This window comes from Hordeum vulgare, chromosome 6H (genome assembly GCF_904849725.1).
Source record: "Hordeum vulgare subsp. vulgare chromosome 6H, MorexV3_pseudomolecules_assembly, whole genome shotgun sequence".
In the NCBI taxonomy this organism is placed as follows: Eukaryota; Viridiplantae; Streptophyta; class Magnoliopsida; order Poales; family Poaceae; genus Hordeum; species Hordeum vulgare.
The window spans coordinates 191,992,386-192,012,585 of record NC_058523.1 but is presented as its reverse complement, the minus strand read 5'-3'; the positions used below and the strand labels follow the sequence as shown (position 1 = coordinate 192,012,585).

At 43.1% G+C, this 20,200-nt stretch overlaps 1 protein-coding gene across 1 annotated transcript; it reads right to left on the bottom strand.

Moving 5' to 3' along the window:
- Positions 1-17: 17 nt before the first annotated feature.
- LOC123405286 (probable protein S-acyltransferase 12) lies at positions 18-15,424 on the bottom strand. Its single transcript, XM_045099032.1, has 4 exons — positions 15,280-15,424; positions 2,085-2,161; positions 689-932; positions 18-139 (listed from the first exon to the last, which is right to left on the bottom strand). The coding sequence occupies exons 1-4, from the start codon at positions 15,407-15,409 to the stop codon at positions 18-20; spliced, it is 573 nt and encodes a 190-aa protein (XP_044954967.1). The 5' UTR covers positions 15,410-15,424.
- Positions 15,425-20,200: the final 4,776 nt, after the last annotated feature.

Genomic DNA, 20,200 nt, shown 5'->3' with positions numbered 1-20,200 from the left:
TTATACACTATCTGAGATTAATTTCCCAATGAGTGTTCCAATCCTACCAGGAAAAGGAGAAAGTACTTGTAATTCCTTGCTCCGACACAATTTACTACCCAAACACAGTGATGATCCATTTTCAGTACGCATCTGTCACCTACATAGTCAAATACACAAGTCACAATAAGAATTTAATAGAAGGGATAGATGACTTTCATGCATTTATCGGTAACTATAAAAGAAAACCACACAAGTTGCACACAAACTATGCAAGAACTTTCTTGTGCTTTTCACCATGCATTTCTGTAGCAACTTTACAGATCACCCTTTCGTGGGCTGCTTTTGGCATTGGAGTGGATTAATGATAATCCACCTTACCTTTCGAGCTTTTCTCTATTTTACCTTTTGTTTAAATTAATGATAATCCACCTTACACGACTATTTTTCCATAGCAGATTATAAATTAAGTTCGGCGCAATACAATTCAGCAACCGTAAACTGACCATTATTCATTGAAAGTAACATTGATACTAAAGCCACATTCAATCCAGTTCACTGACCATAATCCGGCACTTGCAAGATCATTCGCATCATAACCAACCAATATATATTTGATGACAAAAATCATTTTTCCTGAAGTATGAAGGTTGGTTTGAAACAGTGGCATATTATAAATTAATTGACACCATGAAGAAGGCTGGCTTACAGACAGAACAGTGATGGCAACGTGGAGGTTTTCCATTTTGACAACGAGAGCAATATCTAGGCGCATGTCCTTGCTCCTCTGAAGTGGATGGACGATTCGCACAGTCTGTAGCAACATTATCTGATATGGTGCTACTTTTGTTCGGATACATACCATCCTCTTCAGCAGCATGTCTCCAGTTTCCTCGTACAGCTCCAGGATTCGTAAAAACAACCATAAAGTAGCACCATAGCATCATTATAAGCTGCAGAAGAAAGAAGAACCCTAAAGAAATTTAAACAAAACAGAAACACACATAATCATGGTCTGATTTTCTCATTTAAAAAAAAGAGAAGTCCATGATAGCAAATAATGTAAGGCGCTTCATCCATATGGTGAATAATTCACTCTAATTGGAAGAAACCAACACATCCTTTGTCATACTCAATGTTTTAGAACGAAAATCTAAAATCTAATAAATATAGTTTGGTGAATAACAAGATAGCGGCTCAAAATATCACGTCTAGGAATTATCATCAAATATGGTTCAATTTATATGCTACGGCTTGAAGCATGAAAAATTAGTTAAACAAGAGTATAACCATAGCATCTGATGATGTTCTCAATGCTCAAAGTCAAGAATAAGAAAGGGCCCTCAAAAGGTAATTTCAAAGGATATACAGTATTTCTTGAGATATAATTAGTTCAATAAATATATGATGCTGGAGCATACGCATCTATCATGTGTTAATCTGGAAGACATCAATTATTCTTAACCTGAATTAAGATTCATATTGCACAATTAGCTCCTCTTGAAAATGACTAAGCTTCCTTGCAGTTCAAAATTGCAATGTTGGTCTCAAGGATATAGACAGGCCTCAAAGGAGAGGTCACAGTGGGATCCTCGTTTACATAATGTGGAACGCCTGGAAGGAGAGAAACCGACGTATCTTCAACGGCACGAGATTGTCATATATAGAGGTGGCCCATCTCACCTTCAAGGAGATTGCACGGTGTGATTTGACTTTTCGGCCAAAAGATATACAAATTCATGAGTAGTTACCATGTGGTTTTATGTATGCTCAATATTGATGTGTTTTTAGGGAAAAGGGAGCGATCCTGACAGTTGCTATTTTATATATATATTTTGCAATGTTGATGTGCTTGGTCATGGAAACTGAACGAGAATTGTACTGTCTAACTGCACACCTGTAATCCGCAGTTCATAAGCACAAATAACAAGCCCACGAAAATTGTAAGCACAAATCGGTTACGACGCGGGAACGCTCGATTTGACATAAAAAAATTCGAGATCAAGAAAAAAACAGAGCCTACTACCTAGCACCACACGACTAATTCCTCGAGGCATACCTACTGAAATTAGATGGTAAGAGAGAGACGGGGTGGCAGCGCTTACAAGGAGGTGGAAGGCGGCGAGGACGAGAGAGGCGGCGGCTACGGAGCCTCTGCTGCCACCGCGTAGGAGCAGTGGGCCTGTGACAGCCCGATGTCGACATTCCAGAAGATTCCCCTTTTCTTTCCATTTTCGTCGTGTGTCTATTTTTATTTGTCGCATCATCATCGCACCATTCGCATCATCTGCATTGCATCAGCGTCTCCGTTGCCGCCAGTTTTCAAGCTTGCAGCCGTTGATCGTTCCCGGTTCTCGTCGTTGTTCGTTCTGAGCCCGACCACACACGCACGCGCCTGCGGCATAATCAAAACCCTGTTTTAAAAGTGTGCGTAAAACTTTCTCTAATCGGGATGAAACTTGGCATGCGGTCATGATTAGTTATAGCTAGGCCGCCTGTCGAATTTCGTCGCGATCGGAGTCCGTCTGGTACCCGAACGGTCGACCGTAGCGGCACCGTCTTCGGTTATTCGTTGGACGTTTGTCGGTGTTTTAAAATTCGTTGCCGCGCTGCCCGTTCAGCCTCTCGTCTCCGGATATCCACTCTACACGGCCTCGTAACCGTTCACGCGTTCGGAATCGTCCGAATCCGACCGCACGGTTGGATCCGGAACGAAATTCCGGTTAACCTAGCCCCCCTTTCTTATTTAAACACACCTTCCCTTCCATTTTAGGTCTCCCCTAACCCTGCCTCGAAAAGCGTACAATTCCCGAAACCCTAGCAACCATCTCTCTTCCCCAGATCTGATCCAGCCTAGCTCACCCGATCTGGACCGTCGGATCTCGGATCCAACGGCCTAGGGCGCCTCCCTCCTCCTGCCCCTGAGCTCTGTGCCCGAGCGAGCACCTCCCGTGCGCTGCAGCGGTCCCGAGCCTCTCTCCCGAGCGCTAGCCGCCGGCTGCAGCTCGCCGGCAAGCCGCCGCAGCCCCTCGCGTCGTTCGCTCCTCCCTGCCCCGACCTGCACCACACCCGCGCCACCTCTGACTGCAGCACCGGCCACCTCCGCTCCATGGCCTCCAAGATCCCGTGCTCTGCAGTCCCACTCGCCGGGAACGGATCCCCGAGGTCCGGATCCGCCCCTAGGCCGCCGGGATCCGGCCTCCCCTTGCCCCCACCGCCGGGATCTGGCCTCCTCTACCCCGCCATTGGTGCATGTTGCTGCGCCGCCAGGGGCGCGTGTCCGCGAGGAGGACGCCGAGCAGTTCCCGCTCGGGCTGCCCCTCTGCCCCGCCTGGGCCTCCTCCGCCTGGGCCTCCCCAGCGCCGGCACGTGGGCCGCAGCGCCCCGGCCTGCCAGGAGCAGCGCACCCTGGCCAGCGCCCGGTCCAGCAGCTCCTCCCTTCGGCCCAACGTCCCGCGGCCCAAGCTCCCCACCGACCTGGCCCGTGTGGCCCTCAGGTGAGCTGATTCCCCCTGATCCCTCTATTTGACGCTCGTGCACGTTTTAGCTAATCTGCGTCCATGCCTCTGTAGCCCATTAGTAAATAGTTTAGGCCCGATAGTTATTTTTCTTTTTAGGGATTTTTTCGGAATTATAATTAATTCCAGAAAAATATACGTATATTAGATCGACCGTATCTTTTATTCCGTAAGTCGGAACGAGGCGTGTAGTATATGGATTTTGTGTAGAATTTCGCGCAGAATCCGAATTTATAACTTGCGTATTTGTTTGACGTGGTTTGTCGTGCCAAATGCATAGATTAGCGTGCTGTTCGAATAGGATAGTGCCCGTAATTATTTTTCGCGCAAGACCGGGTTGCTCGTATGCCATAGATAAAATGCCCATGTTTTAGGAACCTATTTTCCATGTATTTTAAAGCGGTCACTCGTATTTTTACGTGTAGGGATTGCCGCTAGTTTATTTTTCCGTGTATGTGTTATTATCTCGCATTTACGTGTGGCATTATTTTTATGTTGCAACCCCACATATTTTATATGTTTTCGGGATTTTTCTGTGCAATTAGTTTTAGCTTTTGAGCAAATTAGTTCGCGCGATATTTGGCCATGTTGCCCTTTTGTTTAATTCATAGGATTTATTCCGCGCTTCGTTTGAAGGAGTTGTCAACTAGAGAGTTGATCTTGGATGTTTTGTCTAGCCCCTGGTATTTTTGGTTGCAATAGATATGCATGTTTAGGTGAGGTTTTCTTGCTCTCAAGTTGCTAGAAATAGTGCTGATTTGGAGGAGCTGAAATATTTCTAAGTCTGGAATCTGTTATATTTTTTTTGTTGTCTTGTCTTCCTTGTATCTTTTGATCTGTAGCTCTTTTGAGGTTGGTCCAATGGAGTTAGTTGTAAACCTCTTGTTTCTCTAGCATGCTGTGAATTTTCATGCCATTTGGAGTCTTGTAGATTTTGGTTTTGCTGCTGTCAATATGGCTTTAGATAGAAAAATGCACTTTCGTGAAGTGTAATTTTCACTAAGTCTGAAATAGTGTGTGGGAAGCCATTTTGTGACTTCTTTTCCTAGTGTTCCTTGCTGCCATGCTAGTTGTTGCTAGTTGTCTGTTGTAGTGCTTCTTGCCCTCTTTCGTGTCGTGCCTTGGTTGATTATATTTGAGTTGAGTAGCTCGTAGTTGTATGGTGTAGAAAATGCTATGTGGCTGAATTTGGCAGATTGTAGTGATTTCTTGTTTTGCTCGTAGTTGTTGAACCGTAGATCCGATTTGATCGTGTCCTACATGGAACTTGCTTAGAATCTCGTGTAGTTTCATTTTCTCTTGCTGGTTGTATGTTTTGAAGTGCTCGTGACCGTCGTTGCACACATATTGCATTCATGCCATCATATCTTGCGGTGCTTGTATCTTTTGAGCCGTAGCTCCGTTGGAGATGTTCTCTATGTGTAAATTTCTTGAAATGACGCGTAGAATCACGTGAACCCATTTGTTTTGATGGTTAACAACTAACTAAATGTGTTAGTTCAGATCTGGGTAGAATTGTAAATTAACATGTGAGGTCGTCTCGGGGGTGCTATATGTCATTTCCGACCTCATTTAAAATGCCTAGATAGGAAGATTAATTACGCTTCACCTCTTGCCATGTTTAACCACATTTAATATTGTCGTGTATCTAATCGGGATAGAACTAAATAAATAAACGTGGAGTTTCGTCAGTATGCAACTCGTTGCATATATAACTTCACTTAATGTGTAGTGTGTGTATGCGTGAATTGTCATGTCGTGACTTGCATGTATTCAGCTGCTCATGTATCATATGTGTTGTGCATCGTGTGGTGAATTCCGTGTGTTGATTTGTGTATCCGGTTTGCTTCGTTTCGATAGAGTTCCACAAGCGTGTCGGATGTGAGGACCTGTTCGACTACGTCGGTTCGTCTGCTTCACGGAGGCATTCTCCTTCCAAGCGGGATCTTAGGCAAGATGATCATTTCCCCAGATACCATTACTATCATTGCCATGCTAGTTTTATCGCTTCTATCGATTATGTCTCGTTGCCTACCACATGTTAAATATCAGCCTCTCAACAATGCCATGAAAACCTTCAACATGTTCAACCTAGCAAACCTCTGATTGGCTATGTTACTGCTTGCTTAACCCTGTGTTAGAGTTGCTAGTTGTAGGTGCAGTTGCTTCCATGTGAAAACATGGGTTCCTTGTCATATCACCATGTTAAATGCTATTTAATTTAATGCACCTATATACTTGGTAAAAGGTGGAAGGCTCGGCCTTTCTAGCCTCGTGTTTTGTTCCACCTTTGCCCCCTTAGTTTCGGCTACCGGTGTTATGTTCCATAATTGAGCGCTCCTAACACGATCGGGGTTGTTATGGGGACCCCCTTGATAATTCGTTTTAGATTAAAGCTGGTCTGGCAAGGTCCAACATTGGTTCTACATTTGCCCAACATAATAATTTTGTTAACACTGAAATGCATAGGGAGTTAGTGCTACCCGAGGAGTAATTTTACATAAACAGGGGGGCAGTGCTGATGGTGTTGGTCCCAAACGGTTTGCCTGCGGGGCCACCGCGAGGTAACTCGAGGTTTGGCACCCGTAGCTAGTTCCATTCGTCGTGTCCTGAGAACGAGATATGCGGCTCCTATCGGGTTCGTCGACACGTCGGGCGGCCTTGCTGGATTAGTTTTACCTTTGATGAGATATCTTGTGCATCGAGATTCCGGTGATGCTTTGAGTAATCTCAGAGTTGAGGTTTTCCACTAAGGAATCCGACGAGATCGCGAGCTTCGTGATTGAGGATTTCTATGCGGCTTGTGGTAATTTGTGATGGACTAGTTGGAGCACCCCTGTAGGGTTAAATCTTACGGAAAGTCGTGCCCGCGATTATGTTGCAACGTGGAAACTTTGTTTAACACTGGTTCTAGATAACTTGAAGTTAACTTAACTAAAATATGCCAACTGTGTGCGTAACCGTAACTGTCTCTTTCGTGAGTTCCTTCTCCGATCGAGGACACGGTGGGGTTATGTCTGACGTAGGTAGGTGTTCAGGATCATTCATTTGATCAACCGTAGTTCCCGTCCATTATGCGTAGATCTTCCCCCTCTTATTTCTTGTACTCGTAAGTTTAGCCATCAAATATATGCTTAGCCGCTGCTGCAACCTCACCACTAAACCATGCCTCACCCATTAAGCTTTGCTAGTCTTGATACCTTTGGAAATGAGATTGCTGAGTCCCCTGTGGCTCACAGATTACTCCAACACCTGTTGCAGGTACATGTAAAGGTTACTTGACGCGAGCGCGTTGATTGTTCATTTGGAGTTGCTTCTTCTTCTTCTTCTTCTTCATCGATCTAGGTTGGGTTCCAGGCCGGCAGCCTCGGATAGCAAGGATGGACGTCATTCTTCTTTTCTCGTTTGTCTTCATCCGTAGTCGTACCCTGCTCTTCTTCATGATGTTTATGTACTGTACTGTTGTGACTCTGATGTAGCTTCTGGCGAGTGTAATCCAACTCTCTATAAATATATCTCTTCTTTTCAGTACATGTACTTGTAACGATATCCATTCTTGCGACACGACGATATGCGCTTCTATCCCTGACGAGGCCTTCATGCCAAATTGAGGATAGGGTCGTATCTTGGGCGTGACAAGTTGGTATCAGAGCAGTACCGACCTAGGAGCCCCCTTGATTGATCGAACTTGGTCAAGTCGAGTCTAGTGAAAAACTGCTTTGAGTCTAGTTATATATCGGAGAGTAGGATTCTTTTTTCTCCTCTTCTATGCTCTTGTGAGGAATCTTGACGTAATAATTTAATTCTACTCCTGTTCTCACTTAAAAAAATTAGGTTCACGCGGACATTTTTGGAATCTATATGACGCCGATGTGACGGAGTTCTGTCTTGGTGCCTCCTATCTGCTTTGAGTTTCAGGGGAGTTGAGCTCTAGGGGATTCTTGAGCACGTCGTTATCATTCAGATTTCTTAGTATCTCAAAACGAAGGATGTCTGTAATTGCTTCAATACTGGTAGTGGCGAGATAACCCCGATGTCCCCAGTACTAGTGCAGATTGTTCGGGAGTACTGCCATACTTTGTATCGTTGTGATCACGAGGGTCTGTTGTAGATGAAGGTCCGAGATTCTGGTTGTGTGTTGACGGATGTGATACAGGTGACGGGTTAGTATAGGAGTTGTGTGATATTACTCCTTGTATCCGTGTACCAGATTGCATGACCAGATATTTCAGGAATTCATAGGTGGGTATTCAAGTAGTTACTTATAGGACGATCTTCCAACAAATTTGTGTTGCTTCGATGTCAAGTGGTGATTTCAGATCTTTTCTAAGAGGCGTTCTCATATTTTTATGAGAGTATTAATTCTTTTGCTCTATCAATTGTCTTATCAATTCCTTTCAACTGGAGTCATCGTATCAATTCCATTCAACCGGTGTGCTTCTCTTCAACTGAATTCAATCTTATCTAATTTTGCAAGATCATTCTCTCTTTTATGCCGGAGTTCATCTCATCTGTTCCAAGTCGTCTTTGTTTTTCCCCGCCCTCCCACCCTTTTCTTCAGTGATTGGATTTCCATCCAAGACTTTTCTTTTCATGGTGCTTTCCGTTGTGTGTTCTTTTCTCTCTTACCTGGTGATTCATTGTGAAGATTCTCAAGAGATTCGTGTCATATTTATTCATTCTTGTCATCTTTTCCGGTGAATTCAGTACAAGCTATCCGTGTTCACTATATCCTATTCATCCTTGTAATTCTTTCCGACGTTGGAAATTCTTTCAGCCTATCTTGTTTATTAATTCCTCTCTCTTTCTATTTGGAGTGTTAAAGATATTTCAGAAGTTCTGGTTTTCAATCCTTCAGTTATTTCGAGGTTTTCAACCTCATCAAGTTTTCTTTATACCGGTGCAGTATCTATCATTTTGAGCAATCTTTTCAACGGTTGTTTCTTTGAGTGGGCCCATAACCCACAGGTTTTTCCCAGGATCTTTTAGCCTTGTAATCTTTTCCGGAGATCTTTAATTATTTTCAACTATGACGTAAGTATGAATTTCATTAGTCATATTCTTTCTCCAAGATCTATTCGAATTAATTCTCATATTTGGCTCAACCTTTCATTCTTCATTATTCCGTAGTGTCGCAGTTATTCTTGGTGGTGTTCTCCTCATCATTTCAGCTTTGAAGACAGAAGGGTTGTTTCTCTCAAATCTTGGTTCATTCTCTTGGAGATTCAGCATTTCAGCTTGGTGCCATCATCTTAATTGTTCCAATCATGAGTAATCCCTTTCGTGCTATCCGGTGCATTTCTGAGTTGTTTTCATTCTCGATCCTCCGAAGGCCATGATTTTAGAAGATTCTTCGTTCTCAGCTTTCAGCTTCATCCTCAATTCTTCTTAATTGTGGTCTCTTCGTTCGTCTCTCGATTTTCCGGTGCTTCGTTCAAGTTTTCCTTCAGGTGGATCATGATCTCTTCATTCTCATGTATCTCCAATAATTCTTGGTTTTCCCATTCAATTGTGAATTCTTACCGGTGCTTCCTTCAATTATGCTTCAAGTGGTGCTTATCTCTCTGTCTCTTCAAGATCATTTCAAGAAGAATAAGTGGTATGCTAAATTTGTTGCTTGTCATCAATTTAACTTGATGAAGGATAAGCATAACATAATTCTTATTCTTGTTCATAGTAATCTGAATTCTTCTTCCGGGGTGGCTCATGATATCAATTCTTTTCTCAAGTGCTTATCTTTCTTTTCCGAAGTTCCAAGTCTATCAGTATCTCTTTGTGAAGCTTCATCTAAATCATTGCAAGGCCTTTAATCTTATTCATTTCTACCTTGATATCTTTGCATCATTCTTTTGTATACGGAGGTCCTTCATGGTGGTTCATCAAGGTTTCAATTCATTCTCAAGTGTTCTTCAAGATTCCTGTTGGAGTACCTCAAGTATCCTTTCTCTTGCATTTATATGTGCAATTGTTCTTCCTTTATCTTTTGAGGTGGTATTATAGCATTCTTGTTAGTGTAGGAGCCTCGAAGAGATTTCCTTTCAAGAATGAGGTAATTAAACCCACCAATCCTATGATCATGAGATATTTGCAACCCATGATTTCTTCATTGAGCTATCTTGGTTTGGATTTCACCTAAAGCTTTTCCATGGATTGTTGCTATCATGGTACTTGTCATTAATCCAAGTTCTCAATGTTTCCTCTTGGTGTAAGAAATAGTTCATATCTTCTTTCTCCCAATCAATCCTTGTTTCTGTTAGTGGCTGGTTGTCACTTCATTAGTTTGAAAAGGTTTCCATAACCCACTACTTTCTTGTTCTTTTGTTGTTTGTTTTTCCAACAACTCCGTTCAATTCTTCTTGCAAGGATGCTTGCAAAGTTCATTTGAGTTAGTAGTTGTCATTCTCTCTTCATTTTCTTCTTCCGTATGAGCTAGTTCCTATTCTATTGTTCCGGAGGCATTGTGATATTGCTCTTTTGGGTCTATTATGTTGTTCTACCAAGATCATGGTGTTCCCTTGTTTTATTTAGTTGTTTGTTATGAATCTTGTCTATTTCTTCCATCTTATCGAGTTTTTTGTCCCATTTTCCTACCGAAGTGCTCCGAAATTTTCCGTGAATTCTTGCTTCTTTCTCATATCATTCCTCATCTCTTTGCATTTTTCAAGGATCGTTGGTTTCACTCGTTTGTCAAAGAAGCGACTAAGTTTTTACCTCTTGTTCTTTCTCATCCTCTTCCCCCTTTCATTCTTGGATCTCGGGGCGAGATCCTCTTGTAGTGTAGGAGACTTGTGACAGCCCGATGCCGACGTTCCAGAAGATTCCCCTTTTCTTTCCGTTTTCGTCGTGTGTCTATTTTTATTTGTCGCATCATCATCGCATCATTCGCATCATCTGCATTGCATCGGCGTCTCCGTTGCCGCTAGTTTTCAAGCTTGCAGCCATTGTTAGTTCCCGGTTCTCGTCGTTGTTCGTTCTGAGCCCGACCACACACGCACGCGCATGTGGCATCGTAAAAACCCTGTTTTAAAAGTGTGCGCAAAACTTTCTCTGATCGGGATGAAACTTGGCATGCGGTCAAGATTAGTTATAGCTAGGCCGCCTGTCAAATTTCGTCGCGATCGGACTCCGTCTGGTACCCGAACGGTCGACCGTAGCGGCACCGTCTTCGGTTATTCGTCGGATGTGTGTCGGTGTTTTAAAATTCGTTGTCGCGCCGCCCGTTCTCCCTCTCGTCTTCGGATATCCACTCTACACGGCCTCGTAACCGTTCCCACGTTCGGAATCGTCCGAATCCGACCGCACGGTTGGATCCGGAACGAAATTCCGGTTAACCTAGCCCCCCTTTCTTATTTAAACACACCTTCCTTCCATTTTAGGTCTCCCCTAACCCTGCCTCGAAAAGCGTGCAATTCCCGAAACCCTAGCAACCATCTCTCTTCCCCAGATCTGATCCAGCCTAGCTCACCCGATCTGGACCGTCGGATCTCGAATCCAACGGCCCAAGGCGCCTCCCTCCTCCTACCCATGAGCTCTCTGCCCGAGCGAACACCTCCCGTGCGCTGCAGCGGTCCCGAGCCTCTCTCCCGAGCGCCAGCCGCCGGCTGCAGCTCGTCGGCGAGCCGCCGCAGCCCCTCGCGTCGTTCGCTCCTCCCTGCCCCGACCTGCACCGCAGCCGCGCCGCCTCTGACTGCAGCACCGGCCACCTCCGCGCCATGGCCTCCAAGATCCCGTGCTCCGCCGTCCCTCTCGCCGGGAACGGATCCCCGAGGTCCGGATCCGCCCCTAGGCCGCCGGGATCCGGCATCCCCTTGCCCCCACCGCTGGGATCTGGCCTCCTCTACCCCGCCGTTGGTGCATGTTGCTGCGCCGCCAGGGGCGCGTGCCGGCGAGGAGGACGCCGAGCAGTTCCCGCTCGGGCTGCCCCTCCGCCCCGCCTGGGCCTCCTCCGCCTGGGCCTCCCTAGCGCCGACACGTGGGCCGCAGCGCCCCGGCCTGCCAGGAGCAGCGCACCCTGGCCAGCGCCCGGTCCAGCAGCTCCTCCCTTCGGCCCAACGTCCCGCGGCCCAAGCTCCCCACCGACCTGGCCCGTGTGGCCCTCAGGTGAGCTGATTCCCCCTGATCCCTCTATTTGACGCTCGTGCGCGTTTTAGCTAATCTGCGTCCATGCCTCTGTAGCCCATTAGTAAATAGTTTAGGCCCGATAGTTATTTTTCTTTTTAGGGATTTTTTCGGAATTATAATTAATTCCAGAAAAATATACGTATATTAGATCGACCGTATCTTTTATTCCGTAAGTCGAAACGAGGCGTGTAGTATATGGATTTGGTGTAGAATTTCGCGTAGAATCCAAATTAATAACTTGCATATTTGTTTGACGTGGTTTGCTGTGCCAAATGCATATATTAGCGTGCTGTTCCAATAGGATAGTGCCCATAATTATTTTTCACGCAAGACCGGGTTGCTCGTATGCCATAGATAAAATGCCCATCTTTTAGAAACCTATTTTCCATGTATTTCAGAGCGGTCACTCGTATTTTTGCATGTAGGGATTGCCGCTAGTTTATTTTTCCGTGTATGGGTTATTATCTCGCATTTACGTGTGGCATTATTTTGTGTTGCAACCCCACATATTTTATATATTTTCGGGGTAGAAAAATTCATGGGATTTGGATTTTTCTGTGCAATTAGTTTTAGCTTTTGAGCAAATTAGTTCGCGCGATATTTGGCCATGTTGCCCTTTTGTTTAATTTGTAGGATTTATTCCGCGCTTCGTTTGAAGGAGTTGTCAACTAGAGAGTTGATCTTGGATGTTTTGTCTAGCCCCTGGTATTTTTGGTTGCAATAGATATGCATGTTTAGGTCTGGTTTGCTTGCTCTCAAGTTGCTAGAAATAGTGCTGATTTGGAGGAGCTGAAATATTTCTAAGTCTGGAATTTGTTATATTTTTTTTGCTGTCTTGTCTTGCTTGTATCTTTTGATATGTAGCTCTTTTAAGGTTGGTCCAATGGAGTTAGTTGTAAACCTTGTGTTTCTCTAGCATGCTGTGAATTTTCATGTCATTTGGAGTCCTGTAGCTTTTGGTTTTTATGCTGTCAATATGGCTTCAGATCGAAAACTGCACTTTCGTAAAGTGTAATTTTCACTAAGTCTGAAATAGTGTGTGGGAAGCCATTTTGTGACTTCTTTTCCTAGTGTTCCTTGCTGCCATGCTAGTTGTTGTTAGTTGTGTGTTGCAGTGCTTCTTGCCCTCTTTCGTGTCGTGCCTTGGTTGATTATATTTGAGTTGAGTAGCTCGTAGTTGTATGGTGTAGAAAATGCTATGTGGCTGATTTTGGCAGATTTTAGTGATTTCTTGTTTTGCTCGTAGTTGTTGAACCGTAGCTCCGATTTGATCGTGTCCTACATGGAACTTTCTTAGAATCTCGTGTAGTTTCATTTTCTCTTGCTGGTTGTATGTTTTGAAGTGCTCGTGACCTTCGTTGCACACATATTGCATTCATGCCATCATATCTTGCGGTGCTTGTATTTTTTGAGCCGTAGCTCCGTTGGAGATGTTCTCTATGTGTAAATTGCTTGAAATGACACGTAGAATCACGTGAACCTATTTGTTTTGCTGTTTAACAACTAATTAAATGTGTAAGTTCAGATCTGGGAAGAATTGTAAATTAACATGTGAGGTCGTCTCGGGGGTGCTATATGTCATTTCCGACCTCATTTAAAATGCCTACATAGGAAGATTAATTACGCTTCACCGCTTGCCATGTTTAAACACATTTAATATTGCTGTGTATCTAATCGGGATAGAACTAAATAAATAAACGTGGAGTTTCGTCAATATGCAACTCGTTGCATATTGAACTTCACTTAATGTGTAGTGTCTGTATGCATGAATTGTCATGTCATGACTTGCATGCATTCAGCTGCTCATGCATCATATGTGTTGTGCATCGTGTGGTGAATTCCGTGCGTTGATTTGTGTTTTCGGTTTGCTTCGTCTCGATAGAGTTCCGCAAGCGTGTCGGATGTGAGGACCCGTCCGACTACGTCGGTTCGTCTGCTTCACGGAGGCATTCTTCTTCCAAGCGGGATTTCAGTCAAGATGACCATTTCCCTAGATACCATTACTATCATTGCCATGCTAGTTTTATCGCTTCTATCGATTATGTCTCGTTGCCTACCATATGTTAAATATCAGCCTCACAACAATGCCATGAAAACCTTCAACATGTTCAACTTAGCAAACCTCTGATTGGCTATGTTACTGCTTGCTTAACCCTGTGTTAGCATTGCTAGTTGCAGGTGCAGTTGCTTCCATGTGAAAACATGGGTTCCTTGTCATATCACCATGTTAAACGCTATTTATTTTAATGCACCTATATACTTGGTAAAAGGTGGAAGGCTCGGCCTTTCTAGCCTGGTGTTTTGTTCCACCTTTGCCCCCTTAGTTTCAGCTACCGATGTTATGTTTCATAATTAAGCGCTCCTAACACGATCAGGGTTGTTATGGGGACCCCCTTGATAAGTCGTGTTAGATTAAAGCTGGTCTGGCAAGGCCCAACATTGGTTCTACATTTGCCCAACATAATAATTTTGTTAACACTGAACGCATAGGGAGTTAGCGCTACCCGAGGAGTAATTTTACATAAACAGGGGGGCCAGTGCTGATGGTGTTGGTCCCAAACGGTCCGCCTGCGGGACCACCGCGAGGTAACTCGAGGTTTGGCACCCGTAGCTAGTTCCATCCGTCGTGTCCCGAGAACGAGATATGCGGCTCCTATCGGGTTCGTCGACACGTCGGGCGGCCTTGCTGGATTAGTTTTACCTTTGACGAGATATCTTGTGCATCGAGATTCCGGTGATGCTTTGAGTAATCTCAGAGTTGAGGTTTTCCACTAAGGAATCCGACGAGATCGCGAGCTTCGTGATTGAGGATTTCCATGCGGCTTTTGGTAATTTGTGATGGACTAGTTGGAGCACCCCTGTAGGGTTAAATCTTTCGGAAAGCCGTGCCCGCGGTTATGTGGCAACGTGGAAACTTTGTTCAACACTGGTTCTAGATAACTTGAAGTTAACTTAACTAAAATATGCCATCTGAGTGTGTAACCGTGGCTGTCTCTTTCGTGAGTTCCTTCTCCGATCGAGGACACGGTGGGGTTATGTCTGACGTAGGTAGGTGTTCAGGATCATTCATTTGATCAATCGTAGTTCCCGTCCGTTATGCGTAGATCTTCCCCCTCTTATTTATTGTACTCGTAAGTTTAGCCATCAAATATATGCTTAGCCGTTGCTACAACCTCACCACTAAACCATGCCTCACCCATTAAGCTTTGCTAGTCTTGATACCTTTGGAATGAGATTGCTGAGTCCCCTGTGGCTCACAGATAACTCCAACACCAGTTGCGGGTACAGGTAAAGGTTACTTGACGCGAGCGCGTTGATTGTTCATTTGGAGTTGCTTCTTCTTCTTCTTCATCATCGATCTAGGGTGCGTTCCAGGCCGGTAGCCTGGGATAGCAAGGATGGACGTCGTTCTTCTTTTCTCGTTTGTCTTCATCTGTAGTCGGACCCTCCTCTACTTCATGATATTTATGTACTGTACTGTTGTGACTCTGATGTAGCTTGTGGCGAGTGTAAGCCAACTCTCTATAAATATATCTTTTTTTTTTCAGTACATGTACTTGTAACGATATCCATTCTTGCGACACGACGAGATGCGCTTCTATCCCTGACGAGGCCTTCGTGCCAAATTGAGGATAGGATCGCATCTTGGGCATGACAGGGCCCCAGGCGTAGACGACGACGGCGTAGTAGGAGGCGGCGACGATGGCAGCGACGAGCGCCAGCATGACGTACCCCAGAACCCGCAGCCCAGCGCACGCGCGGAACGGGTTCGCCCGCCTCAGGCAATCCATGCCGTCTGCGTCTGGCCCGCCGGGCGGCGGGCGACGGGGCGGGGGAGGTGCCGGTGGCGCCGTGGCGGCGAGCGTGCGAGCCGGGGTATGTTTGTGTCTCGCTGCTTCGCGGGGCCCGGAGGCGGTGTCCTCGTTCCGGTCCTTCCAGACAGCCCGCCACGAGGCGAGCACGGAGGGGGACGTGGCGGCGCGGACCTCGTCGGCGATGGCGGGACGGCCGGCGAGGTTGCAGCGCAGCATGAGCGCGTGCGAGGCGGCGGTGAAGGTGTAGAACTGCGAGGAGATGTGCGATGTCGGGTCGACGGGCGGCAGCGTGAGCGAGGAGCCGACCGCGCCCCCCGGGCTAGGGTTTGTGCCGCCGGGGGTTTGGATCAGGGCCTCGTCGTCGACGTCGACATGGAGGAGGTAGCTGCAGGGGCTGGGGTTCGGGGAACCGGGGTCCGGGTGCGGCGGGTGGTGGGATTTGAGGTAGGAGGAGGAAGGGGGAGGAGGGGATTCAAGAGGGAGACGGTGGGGGAAGGTGGCGCAAGTGGAGGGGGTTGGCGGAGGGGCCGAGCGGAGCGTCCGATAGAGGGGCGGGGGCGGCTCCGAGCAGCGACGGTGGAGGGGGTTGGCGGAGGGGCGAGCGTCGTGGGCGTGGGCAGCGTGGGCGGTTGAGACGAAGCGGGATTATTAGACGAAGCTGCATTTCGTTAGCGAACCTGTTTCGTTAACGATGGTTTATGACCATTAGATTACTAATCCAACGACTAATATGCCTAGTTGGATCTGCCCTCTCGTGCTTTTAATAGTACAGATTAACACAAAAGGGGACTACATGACCCCTGCTGGTATAACATTAAGATATAGTATTATATATCTTATATAAAATATATGAAAAGAAACATAAACTTTGGACAAAAATTCAATAAAAAATTTAAAACGACGAATTTTTTGTGTGTGGAAAAGTTCATAAATTTGAGAAAACTCCACGAAATTAAATTGTTTTCATGAAATTTCAAAATAACTTCACGAATTTGAAAAAAGTTTATCAAATATGAAAAACGTTCGTCCAATTAGAAAAGTTTACCTTAATTTAAAAAAATCATCAGATTTAAAAATAGTTCATAGCAATTGAAAAAACGTTCACTAAATTTTTAAAAAAGTTCACCGGATTTTAAAGAAATTCATCAAATTTTAAAATATTTCAACGCAATACAAAAAGTTCACCGAATTTTAAAGAAGTTAATCAAATTTGAAAAATAGTACAACACAATAGAATAAGAGTTCACCGAATTTTAAAGAAATTCATCAAGTTTGGAGTTAGTTCAACGCAATAGAAAAAAAGTTCACCGAATTTTATTTTTTTATCAAATTTATACATAAATCATTAATTTAAAAAAGAAATGTTCACGTATTTTCAAACAATTAAACGAACCCGGATGAATAAAAAAATAAAAACAGAAAACCAAAGTAAGACAAAAAACGGAAAATGAAAAAAATAAAATAGGAAAAGAGAGAATAAAAGAAAGAGAAAATTGATCCTTACTAAATCACCGGGTTGGTGGGATGGTTGCAGCAGCAAAAAATTCCATGTTGGTCACGGGTTCAATTCAGGTTTCAGCACAGTTTATTTTCGTCGGATTAAACAGAAAGAAAAAAAGAAGGCTAAATGCGCCGGCGCTTGAAAAGCAGCTGCAGGCGCCGGTTTGCAGAAAACCGAATAAACCGGCGCTTGCAGCCCTAAATAGGGTGTGCCGTTGCCGTCTTCTTAAATTTCGCACGCACACACAACCCCATTTGGGCTGATCCGTGCCTGGGCTTGCCCAGTGCGCTTCATTCGGCCTACATATTTTTCCTTCTTCCGTGCGATTTAGCGTTTATCCAAGTCTTTGTAAATTACAGAAAATATGCATGATTTTAAAATAGCAATGACTAATTAACCATGCGTCATATTTATAAACATTAGACATGTAAAATTCTTACAATTCTGTATAGTTTCAGAATATCCAACCTTCAACCATGTTTAAAATATTTAACTTGTTGTTTCATTTAATTTGCATAATGCACTGTTAAAACGATTTAATTCATCGATAAATAACCGTAGCTCCGAATTAAATAAATAATATATGATTTTAAAATAGCAATGACTAATTAATTGAGCGACGGATTTATAAACTTCAGACATGTAAAAATTTTAGAATTCTATGTAGTTTCACAATATCCAACCTTCAATCATGTTTAAATTATTTAACTTGTTGTTTTTATTTAATTTGCAAAATGCCATGTTAAAATGAGTTAATTCATAGATAAATAACCATAGCTCTGAATTAAATAAAAGATATATGTAATGGAACCCAATTTTTTTGTCTGCCTCGTCCTCTTTAATTTGGCACGCACACACAACCCCGTTTGGGCCTGAGCCACTTCTGGGCTTGCCCAGTGCGCTGCATTTTGCCCACATGTTTTTCCTTCTTCCGTGTGATTTAGCTTTTATCCAAGTCTTTGTAAATTATAGAAAATATGCATGATTTTAAAATAGCAATGACTAATTAATCGTGCTTTGGATTTATAAACTTCAGACATCTAAAATTCTTAGAATTCTGTGTAGTTTTACAATATCTAACCTTCAACCATGTTTAAAATATTTAACTTGTTGTTTGCATTTAATTTTCATAAATTCCATATTAAAATGATTTAATTTGGCACGCACACACAACCCCGTTTGGGCCTGAGCCACGTCTGGGCTTGCCCAGTGGGCTGCATTTGGCCCACATGTTTTTCCTTCTTCCGTGTGATTTAGCTTTTATCCAAGTCTTTGTAAATTATAGAAAATATGCATGATTTTAAAATAGCAATGACTAATTAATCGTGCATCGGATTTATAAACTTCAGACATCTAAAATTCTTAGGATTCTGTGTAGTTTCACAATATCCAACCTTCAACCATGTTTAAAATATTTACCTTGTTGTTTTCATTTAATTTTCATAAATGCCATATTAAAATGATTTAATTTATAGATAAATAACCATAGCTCTGAATTAAATAAATGATATATGTAACGCAACCCAATTTTTTTGCCTGCCTTGTCTTCTTTAATTTGGCACGCACACATAACCCTGTTTGGGCCTGATCCGCGCCTGGGCTTGCCCAGTGCGCTGCATTTGGCCCACATGTTTTTCCTTCTTCCGCGCGATTTGGGATTTATCCAAGTGTTTGTAAATTACAGAAAATATGCATGATTTTAAAATAACAATGACTAATTAATCATGCGTCGGATTTATAAACTTCAGACATGTAAAATTCCTAGAATTATGTCTAGTTTGACAATATCGAACCTTCAACCATGTTTAAAATATTTAGCTTGCTGTCTTCTTTTAATTTGTATAAATTTCATGTTAAAATTATTTTATTCATAGACAAATAACGTAGCTCTGAATTAAATAAATGATATATGTAACGCAACCTAATTTTTTTGCCTGCCTTGTCTTCTTTAATTTGGCACGCACATACAACCCCGTTTGGGCCTGATCTGCGCTTGGGCTTGCCCAGTTCTCTGCATTTGGCCCACATGTTTTTCCTTCTTCTGTGCGATTTAGCGTTTATCCAAGTCTTTGTAAATTACAGAAAATATGCATGATTTTAAAATAGCAATGCCTAATTAATTGTGCGTCGGATTTATAAACTGCAGACATGTAAAATTCTTAAAATTCTGTGTAGTTTCACAATATCCAAGCTTCAACCATGTTTAAAATATTTAATTTGTTGTCTTCATTTAATTTGCATAAATGCCATGTTAAAATGATTTAATTTATAGATGAATAACCGTAGCTCAGAATGAAATAAATGATATATATATAACGTAACCCAATTTTTTTGCTGCCTTGTCTTCTTTAATTTGGCACGCACACACAACCCCGTTTGTGCCTGATCCGCGCTAGGGCTTGCCCAGTGCGCTGCATTTGGCCCACATGTTTTTCATTCTTCCCTGCGATTTGGCGGTTATCCAAGTCTTTGTAAATTACATAAAATATGCATGATTTTAAAATAGCAATGACTAATTAATCATGTGTCGGATTTATAAACTTCAGACATGTAAAATTCATAGAATTCTATTTAGTTTCACAATATCGAACCTTCAACCATGTTTAAAATATTTAACTTGTTGTCTTCATTTAATTTGCATGAATGCTATGTTACAATGGTTTAATTCATAGATAAATAACTGTAGCTCCGAAATAAATAAATGATGTATGTAACTTAACCAGAAAATGTGTAGTATAACATGGTGTCATTTGTTTTGCTGTTTAACAACTATAAAATTTTGTTATAGGCAAGAACAGTATTAAATCTTAATTTGCATATGGGGCTTTTCGAGAATTGTTATTTGTTGTTCCGCGCTCACTTAAACTTGCATACAATTTCGTGTAGTTTTATATATCTTATTGCTCCCCTTTTAACATGTTTGTGGCTGTCATTTGCATACATTTCGCATTCATGCCATATCATCTTGTGTCGCTCATATTCTTAAGACCGTAGCTCCGTTTTAAATGATATATATGCGCAAATCAACTAGAATAACGTGTACAATCACATGGTCCACTTTATTTTGTTTTTAACAAATATAAAACATGTTTAGTTCAGATTTGGACCAATTTTGAAATTAACATATGGGGTCATTTCGGAAATGTTGTATGTTGTTTTCGGCCTCATTTAAAATGCCTAGATAGTGTAGTTTATTTATGCTTCACCTCTTGCCATATTTAAACAACATTTAATATTGACGAGTATCTAAACGAGAGTGAACTAAG

Excerpts from the sequence above, each read along its gene's own strand:
- LOC123405286 (XM_045099032.1), bottom strand. The coding sequence starts at position 15,409 with ATGGATTGCCTGAGGCGGGCGAACCCGTTCCGCGCGTGCGCTGGGCTG. Across the intron at positions 2,162-15,279 it reads CGTCGTCGTCTACGCCTGGG|GCCCACTGCTCCTACGCGGT; the intron begins GCCCTGTCATGC and ends GGGCTGTCACAG. Across the intron at positions 933-2,084 it reads TCGCCGCCTTCCACCTCCTT|CTTATAATGATGCTATGGTG; the intron begins GTAAGCGCTGCC and ends TTTCTTCTGCAG.